This window comes from Chiloscyllium plagiosum, unplaced genomic scaffold, assembly GCF_037043375.1.
Source record: "Chiloscyllium plagiosum isolate Xiang-an unplaced genomic scaffold, Cpla_swu_hap1 HiC_scaffold_8, whole genome shotgun sequence".
NCBI classification, from domain to species: domain Eukaryota; kingdom Metazoa; phylum Chordata; class Chondrichthyes; order Orectolobiformes; family Hemiscylliidae; genus Chiloscyllium; species Chiloscyllium plagiosum.
In genome coordinates this window covers 20,652,843-20,666,848 of record NW_028270146.1, presented here as the reverse complement: position 1 = coordinate 20,666,848, position 14,006 = coordinate 20,652,843, and the positions used below count along the sequence as shown (strand labels likewise).

Here is a 14,006-nt window from a genome sequence, read left to right as displayed (position 1 = left end):
AGTCACATCTAACAGAATGCTGACAAGATGATGAAATGGTGCAAGAACAGAAATTGCTGGAAAATCTCAGCAAGTCTGGCAGCATCTGTGGAGAGAAATCAGAATTAACGTTTCGGATCCAGCGGCCCTTCCTCAGAAAGAAATTTAGATTACTTACAGTGTGGAAACAGGCCCTTCGGCCCAACAAGTCCACACTGATCCTCTGAAGAGCAACCCACCCAGACCCATTCCCCTACATTTATCCCTTCACCTAACACTACGGCAATTTAGCATGGCCAATTCACCTAACCTGCACATTTTTGGACTGTGGGAGGAAACCGGAGCACCCGGAGGAAACCCATACAGACACGGGGAGAATGTGCAAACTCCACACAGACAGTTGCCCGAGGCTGGAATTGAACCTGGGTCTCTGGCGCAGTGCTAACCACCGTGCCACCTAATTTCTCTCTACAGATGCTGTCAGACTTGCTGAGATTTATCAGCAATTTCTGTTTTCGTTTCAGTATTCTCAGTACTTTCGGGTGTTTTTTTTTGTCATGGTGATTTGGTGCTCCTCGTAACCAATTAATAGAGTTAAGTTGGTCACCTCCCGTTCCCTTCCCTACCTCAGCTGTGTTGCTATGGGAAGAAAGCTGCATTAAGACCACATATCCCAGGCCAACATGTCTCCTCCCAACAAAAAAAATGGCTGCCTTGAGTGATATTGGTCTGCAAGCTACTTCCCTCCCAGATAAAAGGAGAAAACCATATCAGTTTTGCATGACTATATGCTCATTGTTCTATACTTCCAGACCAAAGCTGGACCTTCTGTTTGTCAGACGATTCTGCCAAATCCAGGCAATCCTCTTCCCATCTTGGACATCGCAGAGTGTTCTGATGTTTGCTACACTGCTGTTTGTTGTCCTCCTCGGTGAGTCTGATGTCCAGTTGCATTAAGATAGTAGCAATGAACTAACTTCTGTTTACCCTATCAGTTCGATGCAAGCAGTCAAATCGGGAGATGCATTTTGTTCTGGTTACATCCACAGATTAGGGTGATTGATGGTATAACTTTTGAAAATAAAAAGCTCTTTGCTTCTGTAATCCTGTTCGCAGCTGTCCTCATGTATAGGATATGTTTTCTGCAAACTTCCCATTTAATGGTAATTCTGCAATTTCTTTCTCTCTCCTCCATGCAGTTATAGTCTCCAGTAGCTCATACTTCAATTCATGCTTGAGTTTTGATCATGAACAATTACCTCCTTTAGTGTACGCATACCCATGCAATTCTTGTCTCTAACTTCTCATGAGTAATGATAAGGGGCAAGGATATTTAAACAAAGAACATAGAACAGCACAGCACAGTACAGGCCCTTCAGCCCTTGATGCTGTGACAGCGTTCTATTATACTCTAAGATCAGACTTAACCTACATGATCTTTATTGTACTAACTTCCATGTGCCTTCCATCCAAGAGTCATTTAAATGTCCCTAATGTATCCGACTCTGCGACAATAGACAATAGGTGCAGGAGTAGGCCATTCAGCCCTTCGAGCCTGCACCGCCATTCAACATGATCATGCCTGATCATTCCTAATCAGTATCCAGTTCCTGCCTTATCTCCATAACCCTTGATTCCACTATCTTTGAGAGCTCTATCCAACTCCTTCTTAAATGAATCCAGAGACTGGGCCTCCACTGCCCTCTGGGGCAGAGCATTCCACATAGCCACCACTCTCTGGGTGAAGAAGTTTCTCCTGAGCTCTGTCCTAAATGGTCTACCCTGTATTTTTAAGCTGTACCACTGCTGGCAGTACATTCCACTCACCCACCACTCTCTGTGTAAAGAACCTACCTCGGACATCTCCCAAGGCAACCAGAACTCCACACAATATTCCAAGTGTGGGCTAACTCAGGACTGTATAGAGCTGCAGCGTAACCTTGTGCCTCTTAAACTCAATCCCTGTGCTAATGAAAGCCAACACACCATACGCTTTCTTAACAACTCTATCGACCTGAGTGGCAATTTTGAGGGATCTATGGATAAGGACCCCAAGATCCCTCTGTTCCTCCACACTGCCAAGAATCCTGCCTTTAATACTGTATTCTGTATTCAAATTCGACCTTCCAAAATGAAGCACTTCATATTTTTCCAGGTTGAACTCCATCTGCCACTTATTAGCCCAGTTCTGCATCCTGTCAATGTCTCTTGCAACCTACAATGGTCCTCTACACTATCCACATTTCCACCAATCTTCGTGTCATCGGCAAACTTACTAACCCACACTTTCACTTCCTTATCCAAGTCATTTATAAAAAACCTAAAGAGCAAAGGTTCCAGATCCAATTCCTGCGGAACAGCACTGTCATCGAGCTCCAGGTTGAATACTTTCCATCTACTACCACCCTCTGTCTTCTATGGGTCAAACAATTCTATATCTAGACAGCGACATTTCCCTGTATACCATGCCTCCTTACTTTCTGAATGATCCTACCATAGGGAACCTTATCTAACATCTTACCTAAATCCATGTACACCACATCCGCTGCTGTACCTTCATCAATATGTTTTGTCACATCCTCAAAGGATTCAAGAAGATTTGTGAGGCATGACCTACCCCTCACAAAGCCGTGCTGACTATCACTAATCAAACGATGGATTTCCAAATAATCATAAATCCTGTCTCTCAGAATCCTCCCCAGTACTTTGCATACCACAAATATAAGACTGACTGGTCTGTAATTTCCCAGGATTATCCCTATTCCCTTTTTTGAATAAGGGAATAACGTGTGCCACCTCCAATCATCAGTGGACAGTGAGGATGCAAAGATCATCACCAAAGGCGCAGCAAACCCTTCCCTTGCTACCTGTGGAAATCTAGGGTATATCCCGTCTGGCGCAGTTCAGCACATCCTCCTTCCTAACATCAACCTGTTCTAACGTATCAGTCCATTTCACGCTGTCCTCTCAAATGTCAAGGTCCCTCTCAGAGAATATTGAAGCAAAGTATTCATTAAAGACCTCTCTGAGTCCAGGCACAAGTTCCCTCCACTATCCCTGATTGGTCCTTACCTCACTCTGGCCATCCACTTTTTCCTCACTTAAGTATAGAAAGCCTTAGGGTTTTCCTTAATCCTAACTGCTAAAGCTTTTTCATGCCCTCTTCAATCTCTCCTAACTCCATTCTTCAGTTCCTTCCTGGCTACCTTGTAACCCTCTAAAGCCCTGTCTGATCCTTTCTTCCTCAACCTTAAGTAAGCTTTTGTTTTCCTCTTGACTAGATGTACTAAGTTAAAAATCACACAACACCAAGCTATAGTCCAACAGGTTTATTTGGAAACGCTAGCTTTCAGAGTGGTGCTCCTTCAGGTGGTTGTGATGAAGGGCTATTTCCCGAAACGTTGATTCTCCTGCTCCTCGAATGCTGCCTGACCTGCTATGCTTTTCCAACATCTCATTCTCAAACCAAATCCAATATGGCCTCCCCTCTAATTGACCTATCCACATATTGCATCAGAAACCATTCCTGGACACACCTGACAAAAACTGCTTCACCCAAACTATTTGAACTAAGTAGATTCCAATCAATATTAGGAAAGTTAAAGTAAACCATGACAACAACACTGTTACTTCTGCACCTTTCCAAAATCTACCTCCCAATTTGCTCCTCAGTGTCTCTGTTGCTCTTGGGCCTGTAGAAAACTCTTGATAAAGTGACTGCTCATTCCTGTTTCTGACGTGCACTCATACTGACTCTGTAGACAAACCCACCTCGATAATCTCCATTTGTGCAGCTGTGATACTATCCCTGATTAGTAATGCCACTCCACCACCTCATTTACATGATGTTGTAGTCAGGAGCTATGAATATTTCCTAAGAATAGGAATAACTAAGAATATTTCGCACTGTCCCATTGGTGTGGTTTGGAAGAAGTGCAGATTGATAATCATGGATGTACCTTCCTTGTCCATCAATCCTGGGATGGGATTTGAACCTGCACCTTCCAGCTCAGAGGTGGAGGCATTATCCACTGCACCACAAGCCTTCAACAAATCCACGCACACCATAGAAAATTCAGGTTCCCCCAAGTTATGTCCAAGTAGCTCAGATGGGAGTCACATCTGGTACTTTGCTCAGAGACTACACAGGATTATGGGAAAAGAATGGGAGAGAAACTTATTGATTAGCTCTATCAAAGATGGACCAAATGGCCTACTCCACTCCATGGAGATCCATGAGTCCATATTCCTGACTGAGTGGGCATTTTGAATTTTAAAATTCAAAATGCTCACTCAGTAAGGAATATGGACTCATGGGTCCATGTGATCCTTCTCTGAATTACCTCTGTATGTACCACAAGATGTCTCAGGAGAGCTCTTGTGGTGCACTGCCAGTGTCCCTACCTCTGGGTCCAGAAACCTGATTCAAGTCCCACCTCCTCCTGAATTGTGTCATAACATCCCAGATCTTGATTAAATATACCTGTACCTACCTATGTAATGTGATCATGTGTAACTGTGTTGGTTTCTTTTAACAGAGCAGCTGATAATCTATCAGGTAGGAATTATTCCAAGCCACTTCTTCAAGGTTCTGGGTGAGAAAGATGTTGTTGGCTTCAGACAAATCACTATTGTGGCCATCTGCCTCATTGTGGCCAACTCCCTGGTAAGTAATCAAGTTAGTACTCAATGAAAGAGAAAAATAAATGCATATACTGATATTGTGGACTCTTTCTCTTGCCTCACTGACTAATATACATCCGTCATGAGATGGGACAGTGCATTGCAGAAAGACCCCATATATACCGAAGAGTGAAAGAACTAGGAAAGCATTTACACAGATCACGCTAAATAACAACACTGGTTAATAAAGTCATAAATGATAAAGACAAATGCCCCAACATTTAAAGCTAATTTCAGAAGGAATAGAATTGAAAAGTTTCCTGACTTAGAAATACATTGCTGTTCCTTCACTGTTGATGGGTCATAATCCTGGAACTCCATACAGTGATTGTGAACAGCGGCAGTTCAGGAAGGCTGCTCACTACCAGGGCTTCTCCAGGGCTATTAGGAATGAGCATAAATTGGTCAGCAATGCCCGCATCCCATAATGAATTAAAAAGTATATTGTACCTTGCTTAGATCAGTACTATGTACACTTGTGGTCTCCATAGTATTGAGTGAATGCGAGATACTAGAGAAGGTTCAAGAACATAAAAGATAGGATTTATGGACATTTAGGAGGCAAAAATTGATTAGGGCTAGTCAGCATGGTTTTGTGCAAGGAAAACAATCTGATTGAAGTCTTTAAGACATTAACAGGAAAAGACGGTAGAAAAATGTAAAATATTTCCATTGGTTGGAGATTGCAGATCTAGGGGGCATAGTCTAAAAACTAGGCTGGACTATTCAGGACAGACGTTAGAAGTATTTCTACACACAATGGGTGTTAAATGTTTTGAACACTCCACCACAAATGGCATTCGACGTTAGACCAGTTGTCATTTTTAAATCTGAAAAATTTGTGTTCAATAAAAGTATCAAAGGATATGGAGTTAGACCACAGATCATTTGAATGGCAGCACTGGCTCAAAGGGCTGAATAGCCTACTGTTCTATACAAAGTTGTGGTGAGCTGCCTTGAATATATCTCAATGTCTTGATTAAGCTGTGTTGCACAGCAGTTGAGTTGTGGGTGGCACGGTGGCTCAGTGGTTAGCACTGCTGTCTCACAGCACCAGGGTCCCAGGTTCGATTCCAGCCTTGGGCGACTGTCTGTGTGGAGTTTGCACATTCTCCCCGTCTCTGCGTGGGTTTCTCCGGGTGGTCCGGTTTCCTCCAACAGTCCAAATATGTGCAGGTCAGGTAAATGGGCCATTCTAAATTGCCCATAGTGTGAGGTGCATTAGTCAGAGGGAAATGGATCCGGGTGGGTTACTCTTCGGAGGGTCGGTGTGGACTTGTTGGGCCAAATGGCCTGTTTCCACACTGTAGAGAATCTAATCTTAAAAAAAACTTGATTGAGTTTTTTTGAGGAAATTAACAAAAAGGTTGATGTGGGCAGAACAGTAGATGTTGTTTGCTTGGACTTCAGTAAAGCCTTTGACAAGGTTCCACTTGGTAGACTAATTAATAAAGTTAGATCACATGGGATTCAGGATGGGTTTGCCATTGGATATATAAATGGATTAACGGCGGGAGACAGTGAGTGATGGTGGAGGGTTGTTTCTTGGACTGTCACCAGCGATATTCCACAGGGATTGTCTCTGGGTCCTCTTTTGTTTGTCATTTATATAAATGATTGGGATGAGAATATAGAAGACATGGTTAGTAAGTTTGCAGACAATATCAAAATTGGTGGCGTAATGGACAGTGAAGAAAGTTTTCTACGATTACAACAGAATCTTGATCAAATGGGTCAGTGGGCTGAAAAATGGCAAATGGATTTCAATCTGGATAACTGCGAGATATGTATTTTGATATAACAAACGAGGGTAGGACTTATACAATTAATGGTAGTCATGATGTGGAGGTGCCAATGTTGGACTGGGCTGGATAAGGTCAAAAGTCACACGACACCAGGTTATAATCCTAACAGGGCTTGAAGCACTTATGCCTGAAACATCGAGTCTCCTGCTCCTCATATGCTGCCTGACCTGCTGTGCTTTTCGACCATCACACTTTTTGACTATAGTCCTACAGGTTTGTTTGAAATCACAAGCTCTCGGAGCACTGCTCCTTCGTCAGGTGAAGTGAAGAGACAACCCAGGCATAGACTTTATCATCAGAGAGATCAAAAGATCATACGTATTTATGGTGTCAGTGGAGTGTCAACAGGCCGAATAATAGGTCTCTGCAGGTGATCAAGAATGTCAGACAGAGTGAGTAAAGTGTCAACAGCTGAATAATAAGTGAAGGGATGACTATAATCTGAAATGATAGGGTCTAAGATAGTTTAGTAGAACAGAGGGACCTAGGGGTTCAGGTACATAATTCTTTGAAGTTTGCATCACATATAGACAGGATGGTTAACAAGGTGTTTGGCATGGTTGTCTTCATTGCTCAGTCCTTTGAGTATAGGAGTTGGGAAGTCATGTTGAGGTTGTCCAGGTCATTGGTGAGGCTTCTTATGGAATACTGTGTCCAGTTCTGGCCGCCTTGTTATAAGAAGGATATTATTAAGCTGGAGAGGGTTCAGAAGAACTTTACCAGGATGTTGCCGGGCATGGAAGGTTTGAGTTATAAAGAAAAGCTGGAACCTTTTTCACTGGAACATGGGAAGTTGAGAGGTGATCTTCTAGACATTTATAAAATAATGAGAGGTAGTTGTCTTTTCCTTAGGATGGGGGAATTTGAAGACATGGGGGGACATCTTTAAGGTGAGAGAAGAGAGATTTTAAAAAAGACGCATGGGGCAAATCTTTTATGCAGAGGGTGGTTCGTGTGTAGAATGAACCTCCTGAGGAAGTGGTGGACGCAGGTACAATTACAATATTTCAAAGACATTTGGATAAGTACATGAAAGGTTTGGAGGAATATGGGCTAGGTGCAGGCCCATAGTGGAGGTTTGGAGGGATATGGGCTAGTTGCAGGCCCATAATTGAGGTTTGGAGGGATATGGGCTAGGTGCAGGCCCTTAGTGGAGGTTTGGAGGGATACGGGCTAGGTGCAGACCCATAGTGGAGGTTTGGAGGGATATGGGCTAGGTGCAGGCCCATAGTGGAGGTTTGGAGGGATATGGGCAAGGTGCAGGCCATAGGTGGGACTAGTTCAGTTTGGGATTATGTTCAGCATGGACTGGTTGGACCAAAGAATCTCTTTCTGTGCTGTACAACTCTGTAGCATTCATAAGGATGATGCAAGAAATGCAAAGCCAATGAGAGGGAAGGAGAAGCACACAGTAAAGGCTGCAGATTGACTTAATCGAACTGTTACCTTCTCTATCAAAACCTTAAAAAAGTGTAAGAGTGAAAGTGTTTCCTCTTGTGGGGAAGAGCAAACCAAGAGACCATCAATATAAAATAGTCAGCAAGTGATCTAGTTGGGAATTCAGTAGAAACTCCTTGACCTAAAGAATGGTATGAATGTGGAACAAGGGTGCGCTTGAAACAAGTAGTGTCGGGGAAACGAGACAAGCCAATACGGCAAAGGGGAATAGTGGGTTCCTATGTTAGATTTAAGTGAATAAAGGTGGGAGGAGGCTCTGTAGAACACGGACAGCAGCATAGACCTATTGGGCCTTGCTCCAGTTCCTTTTGTTTTGAGGGAAAACTCAAGAGTGGACAGCAACCTTGGGAGGAAAAGGAAGTTGCGAGGATAATGATTCCTTGACAGTGAATGCTGCCAGTCTGTTTTGTTTTCTTACCCCGTGCGTTGGGTTTTCTCTTTCAGTTGAAAAGTTTCGACCAGTTCATCTCCAGTTTGATGTATGTGCATTGGAGACAGACTCTGACCATGGACCTCCACAAGGCCTACTTCAAGAAGAAAGTCTACTACACCCTTAACGTACTCCATGCTGAGTTGGATAATCCGTACGTGGAGACTGAGTGGGACTTGTTTTTCCCAATTTATAAAAAAACTTATCATAAAATGGAAGGAGGGCAGTGAGTGAGAAATGGGGCTCTCCAATTGGATAAAGCAGTGAGTAACTAAGCAGTGCAAACCAGGAATATTCTAGAATCAACCAGCAACAAAATGGAGTTATTGCCGTGGCAAATCCAGTAGTAGCTGAGATGGGAAGAGGATTACTTTCCCTGGTTTCTCACTATCGAGTAACCTTGCCGGAAAGCTGAGGACAGGATCAGGTTTGACTGTTGTTCCTCCCTTGAGCAAGTAGTTGGTCTGCAGACCTTAGGAAGGGCATGGAGTAAAAAGAGCAAGGAGAAGATGCTAAATTTGTATAAGGCACTTCAGCTGGAGTGTAAAGTTCTGGGTTCCAAATTTTAGAATGGATGTGAACTCATTAGAGAGACCTAGTCCCAGAGATGAGAAACCTCAATTATGAGGACAAATTGGAAAAGTTGAGGCTTTGTCTTGAAGAGAACTCTAAGAGGAGATTTGGTAGAAGTTTTTCAAATGATGAGAGGTCTGTTTCGAGAGATAGGGAGAAACTGTTCCTGTTCATAAGAAGATCAAAAACTAGAGGGTGCAGACTTAGTTTATAGATGAAACAAATGTAACATGAGAATTGACTTTTTTTCCACAGTGAAATGCCTGAAATTTGGAGGGAACAGGTAAAGCAAGGCATCTAGAAGGACAGTACATGATTATTTAAATAGAGACAATGTGCAGGGAAAAGGATAGGAGATGTCATAATACTCATTCAGAGAGCCAGTGCATGCACAATGGGTCAAAGGGCCTCCTTCTGATACGTAATTCTGTGGTACAAACTGGAATGTAATCAAGGTGCTTGTGACCTGTGGGAGAACAATGTGAGTGAGGGTTTGAGCACGCCTCTGAACTTGAGTGCTGGATTATAAACTGAGCTGGCAGACTATCAAACTATCTGTGTATTTTACAGGGACCAGCGTATCAGCCAAGATGTGGAGAGGTTTTGCAAAGGAATGAGCAAAATGGCCAGCAACCTCATCATCTCCCCATTCACCCTGGTTTATTACACCTACCAATGCTTTTACAGGTAATGCAGAAAGAGAGATTGGAGGGGTGGGGCAGGGTCAGTGATGGTGCTGAATGATGGAGTCAAATCCTGGCCCCTGCAGGATGCAGCTTACAAACCAATCTCCCTCTAAGGGAAGAACCTTAAATGGTTTTTTTCACCCACTGTGGGCTATTTGTGGATGGAGTGTCAGATTCTATTGATAAAGTAGTTTCACTATCATTGCCCAAAATTTCATTTGTTTTCAGTACAGGCTGGCTGGGTCCAATCAGCATCTTCATTTACTTCTTCATCGGTTCAGTGGCCAATAAAATTCTAATGGAGCCAATTGTCTCAACCCTGGTCCAGCAGGAGAAGCTGGAGGGAGACTTCAGGTGAGAATGGTTCCATTTTTCTTTAATGCTTCATCCGGGTTCTTACACCCCACCCAACTCCTCCCTAACTCCAAACCACTAGACCCCCATTGCCCCGACTTCATTATCCCCGAATCCCACCCTCCTACCCTCAAATCTCACCCCACCCCCCCCCCCCCCCCATGACTCACATCCCAAATCCCAGGCCATTCAGCCCAACTACTCGGTGTTGGTCATTAGAAACTATCCAAGCCTCTTCCTAATTGATCTACTTGATCTCAGCCCTTCAATGTAGCTTTTTATTCACTTTTCCCTCCGTTTGTCATCTAGTTTATTTCTGAAAGCATCTAATCATTTTGCCTCAACCATGTACAGTAGCAACAAATTCACCACCTTTATTAAGTAAAGACATGATTCCTTATGGATGTGAATTCAATTGCTGAGCTGGAAGGTTTGTTTTCAGACTTTTTGTCACCATTCTAGGTGACATCATCAGTGAGCCTCTGGAGCTCACTGATGATGTCACCTAGTATGGTGACGAAATGTCTGAAAATGAACTTTCCAGCTCAGTGAGCAAAACTTACATCCAGAACCTCAACCTGAGCTACAAATCTTCTCAAAACACGCTAATGTGTCCTTATATTCTAATTGGATTTATTTCATAACTACCTTAGATTTAGGATTCCTAATTTTGGATCCCTTCCAGAGCTCTTCCTAGCCAACCCCATCATACAGTAGTTCCTCTAGATTTAATCTGTCAGTTCTGACACCATCCTTGTTTATATATAAAAAAATTTGACTGCTATAGTGTACAGACTATGTGCAACTATGTACTTTTAAATGCAACCTGACCAGGGTCCTCTGTAAATGTATTATAGCATCTTAACACAGAATGTTGTCTGACTTTATGGGGGTAGTTGACAGAATGTTCATGCCCTTAAACACTCCTCCAAGACGGGCAGGAACCGGGGAGCTAACCCACCCACCATTCTGGTTGTAAGAGGGCATGGCAAACAAAACATGTTTTTTTTCCTAATTTATCTGTTCGATGTCTCTATTTGAGGTGGGGGGGGGGAATATTGCATCTGGGCACCAATGGAGAATTAACCCCTTGCTTCCCCTCTCGAGCAGGTTCAAGCACATGCAGATCCGTGTTAATGCCGAGTCAGCTGCGTTCTACAGGTAACTAGTGAACTAGCGAGTTTCTGTCGGTCCATGTACAATAATCATCAGTAAAGGGACATTATCATTTCTGCTTGCTGAGCTGTTGAGATTTTTTGATGTTGCTTTGAAAACACAAACTGTTAGAACTATTTGCATTTGTGTAGCACCTCAGGAGTCCAGAAGTACTTTACAGCCAATGAAGTGACAATTTGTACACAATGAGATCCTACAAGTCACTACTGAGAATAGAATGAAAGTGGGATTAATATAGATAGGTGACAGGTTTTGGTTTTGGTCGCTGCATACCCAGTAGGTTGAAGAGCCTCTTCTGAAGTGCACAATTTAGGACCACATAATTTGGATTCAATGACATTGGTTGAGGTCCAGGTCACCAGGAACAACTCTGCACTTCCAGTTGGAGCTACAGAATATTTGCCATATATCTGAAAGGGTATTAGGGCCTCTGTTTAATGACTCAAATGTGATGAAGCTGCAGGCTGAAAAACCCCTGGATCCTGATGGACATCATCCAAGGGTCTTAAAAAAGGTGCCTAATCAGCTAATATATACAATTGTGTTAATTTTCTAAAATTTGCTAGGTTCAGGAAAGGTTCTATCAGACTGGAAAGTTGCAGATATAACCCCTGTAGGGAGGGAAGCAGAGAATGATAGTGAGGAAGGTGTTACAATCAATCATTCAGGAGGTTAGTACTGGACACTGAGAAAAACGACATAATCAGGATGAGGCAGCATGTGAAATAAAAGATGTTTGGCCAAATTATTGGACTTGCTTGAAGGGATGAGATGCAGTGTGGATAAAGGGGAACCTGTAGACTTATTGTACTTGGATTTTCAGAAGGCATTTGATAAGATCTCACATAAAAGGTTATTGTGGAAAATAGCTCATGGTTTAGGGGCTAAGGTATTGACATGGATTGGCTGGCTTAAAAACAATTCTACTTAGATGGGTCTTTTTCTGACTGGCATGATAATGGAGTCCTGAAGGGGGGGTGTGCTGCACCTTTGGTTTCTTGCGATTTATGTCAATGACTTAGGTGGGGAGAGCAGAAGCATGGGAACTAAATTTGCAAATGACTAAGCTTGGTAAGAGTAGTTTGTCTAAAGGATATATGGAGGTTCCAAACAGTTAGAGATTGGCAAAAATCTGGCAGATGGTGTGTAATGTGGGAAATTGTGAAGTTGTTCACTTTGGCAGGAAGAATGGAAAAGCAACATAGGTTAATTATTTTGGAGATGGAGACCAAATGTAATATTTCCGAATTTGCACATGATACAAAACTAAGTGGGAATGTGTATCAGGACAAAAATGTAAAGCCTATTCCGGAGGATTGGGCCAGGCTTAATGATTAGGCAAGAACACGGCAGATGGAATATGATGTGGAAAATATGAAATCCAATTTGATAAGAGAAACAGATATGCAGAGTATTTATTAAATGATAAGAGCTGCAAAGTGTAGAAAGTGCCTAAAGGGACCTAAACCTCCTTGTCCAGAAGTCACTGAAGGCTAACATTGCAGGTCCAGTAAGCTACTTGGAAGGTTTATTTGTCCTGACAGGTGGACGTAGAAAATCCCATGATAGTATTTGTAAGCAGAGCAGGAGGATTATCCCTGAAGCTGTGGCTAATATTGATCCCTCAAAACAAACTCCAAGAAAGAGGCAGCACAATGGCTCAGTGGTTATTAATGCTGCCTCACAGCACCAGGGACTCTTTCCCGATGAAGGGCTTTTGCCCGAAACGTCGATTTCCTGCTCCTCGGATGCTGCCTGAACTGCTGTGCTTTTCCAGCACCACTCTAATCCAGAATCTGGTTTCCAGCATCTGCAGTCATTGTTTTTACCTTTACTCTGGTTCAATCCCAGCCTTGGGCATTGGTCTGCATGGAATTTGCACATTCTCCCTGTGTCTGCGTGGGTTTCCTCCCACAGTCCAAAGATATGCATGTTAAGGGAACTGGCCATACTAAATTACCCACAGTGTCCAAGAATGTGTAGGTGAAGTGGGTTAGCCAGGGAACTTCAGGGTTACAGGGATAAGGTATGATGCTCCTCGGAGAGTCGCTGCAGATGCACTGGATCGTATGGTCTCTTAAAAATTCTCTGATTCTGTGAAATGAATTACTTGGTCATGATCACATTGCTGTTTGGTGAGAGATTGTGTTTCTTATGTGGAAAGAAAGGACATTATTGGCTCGGAAATGCATGGGGGTGCGCGGTCCTGAGGTCATTGAAAGATTCTGCTGTAACTTCAGGTTTTCCCTTCTTTGCATTGGTCAGCATGAAACTGAGGCGACACATTGGGAAGTTGAGATTTTGTGCCTGGTCAAGTTTGTTGGGGTTTTCTGAATTCGTGCTCTAACTTGACCCAGTTCTATCCTGAGATTCCAGGGTTTCAGTGGAATATTTTCCATATGGGAGTTGACAGGGAGTTATGGCAGATCTGACCAGGAGCATTGGTGTCGGATCTGATCAATTCCTTCTGTACCTGCAATCAGTAGATGCTGCGGCTGACCCTACAATATCCAGTCCCCATTCTCATCCAGCGATTCGAGAGCATTTGTCTCAGGATATGAAAGCTAGGAAACTTAACCCCTGCCTCAAAAGTTATGAATACTAGGTCAATCGATATTTTAGAGGCTGATTGACTAAATTGAGGAGCAAAGGAGGAGACATGGTGCTGAGGTGTGATCTGGTTGATTGGATAACGAGATTCGAGGAGGTGAATAGTCCCCTCGTGTTCCAATGTCTGTGTCCTCAGCAGGGAGGTCGGCTGACAGTCCTGCCTGATCAGGACAGGAGCTTTCACGGCCTGAAAGCCTCGATGCTACACACTGACTGTCCTGCTCCTTTTCTCCTGGTGAGTAGGTAACGACA

At 43.2% G+C, this 14,006-nt stretch overlaps 2 protein-coding genes across 10 annotated transcripts in view; one reads left to right on the top strand and one right to left on the bottom strand.

Moving 5' to 3' along the window:
* LOC122553388 (acetyl-coenzyme A synthetase 2-like, mitochondrial) overlaps positions 1-14,006 on the bottom strand; it is a 143,284-nt gene that overhangs the window by 16,357 nt on the left and 112,921 nt on the right. The window lies entirely within an intron of this gene.
* abcd4 (ATP binding cassette subfamily D member 4) overlaps positions 1-14,006 on the top strand; it is a 48,417-nt gene that overhangs the window by 3,004 nt on the left and 31,407 nt on the right. For all 9 annotated transcript variants that reach the window (XR_015757838.1, XR_015757841.1, XR_015757839.1 and 6 more), the window contains exons 2-7: positions 792-910; positions 4,518-4,645; positions 8,370-8,509; positions 9,499-9,615; positions 9,843-9,968; positions 11,079-11,129. Coding sequence is in view for 5 of the 9 variants with exons in the window: in XM_087989647.1 (XP_087845773.1) it covers positions 792-910; positions 4,518-4,645; positions 8,370-8,509; positions 9,499-9,615; positions 9,843-9,968; positions 11,079-11,129 (681 nt within the window). In the remaining 4 variants the exon portion in view is untranslated. The remainder of the gene's footprint in view (positions 1-791; positions 911-4,517; positions 4,646-8,369; positions 8,510-9,498; positions 9,616-9,842; positions 9,969-11,078; positions 11,130-14,006) is intronic.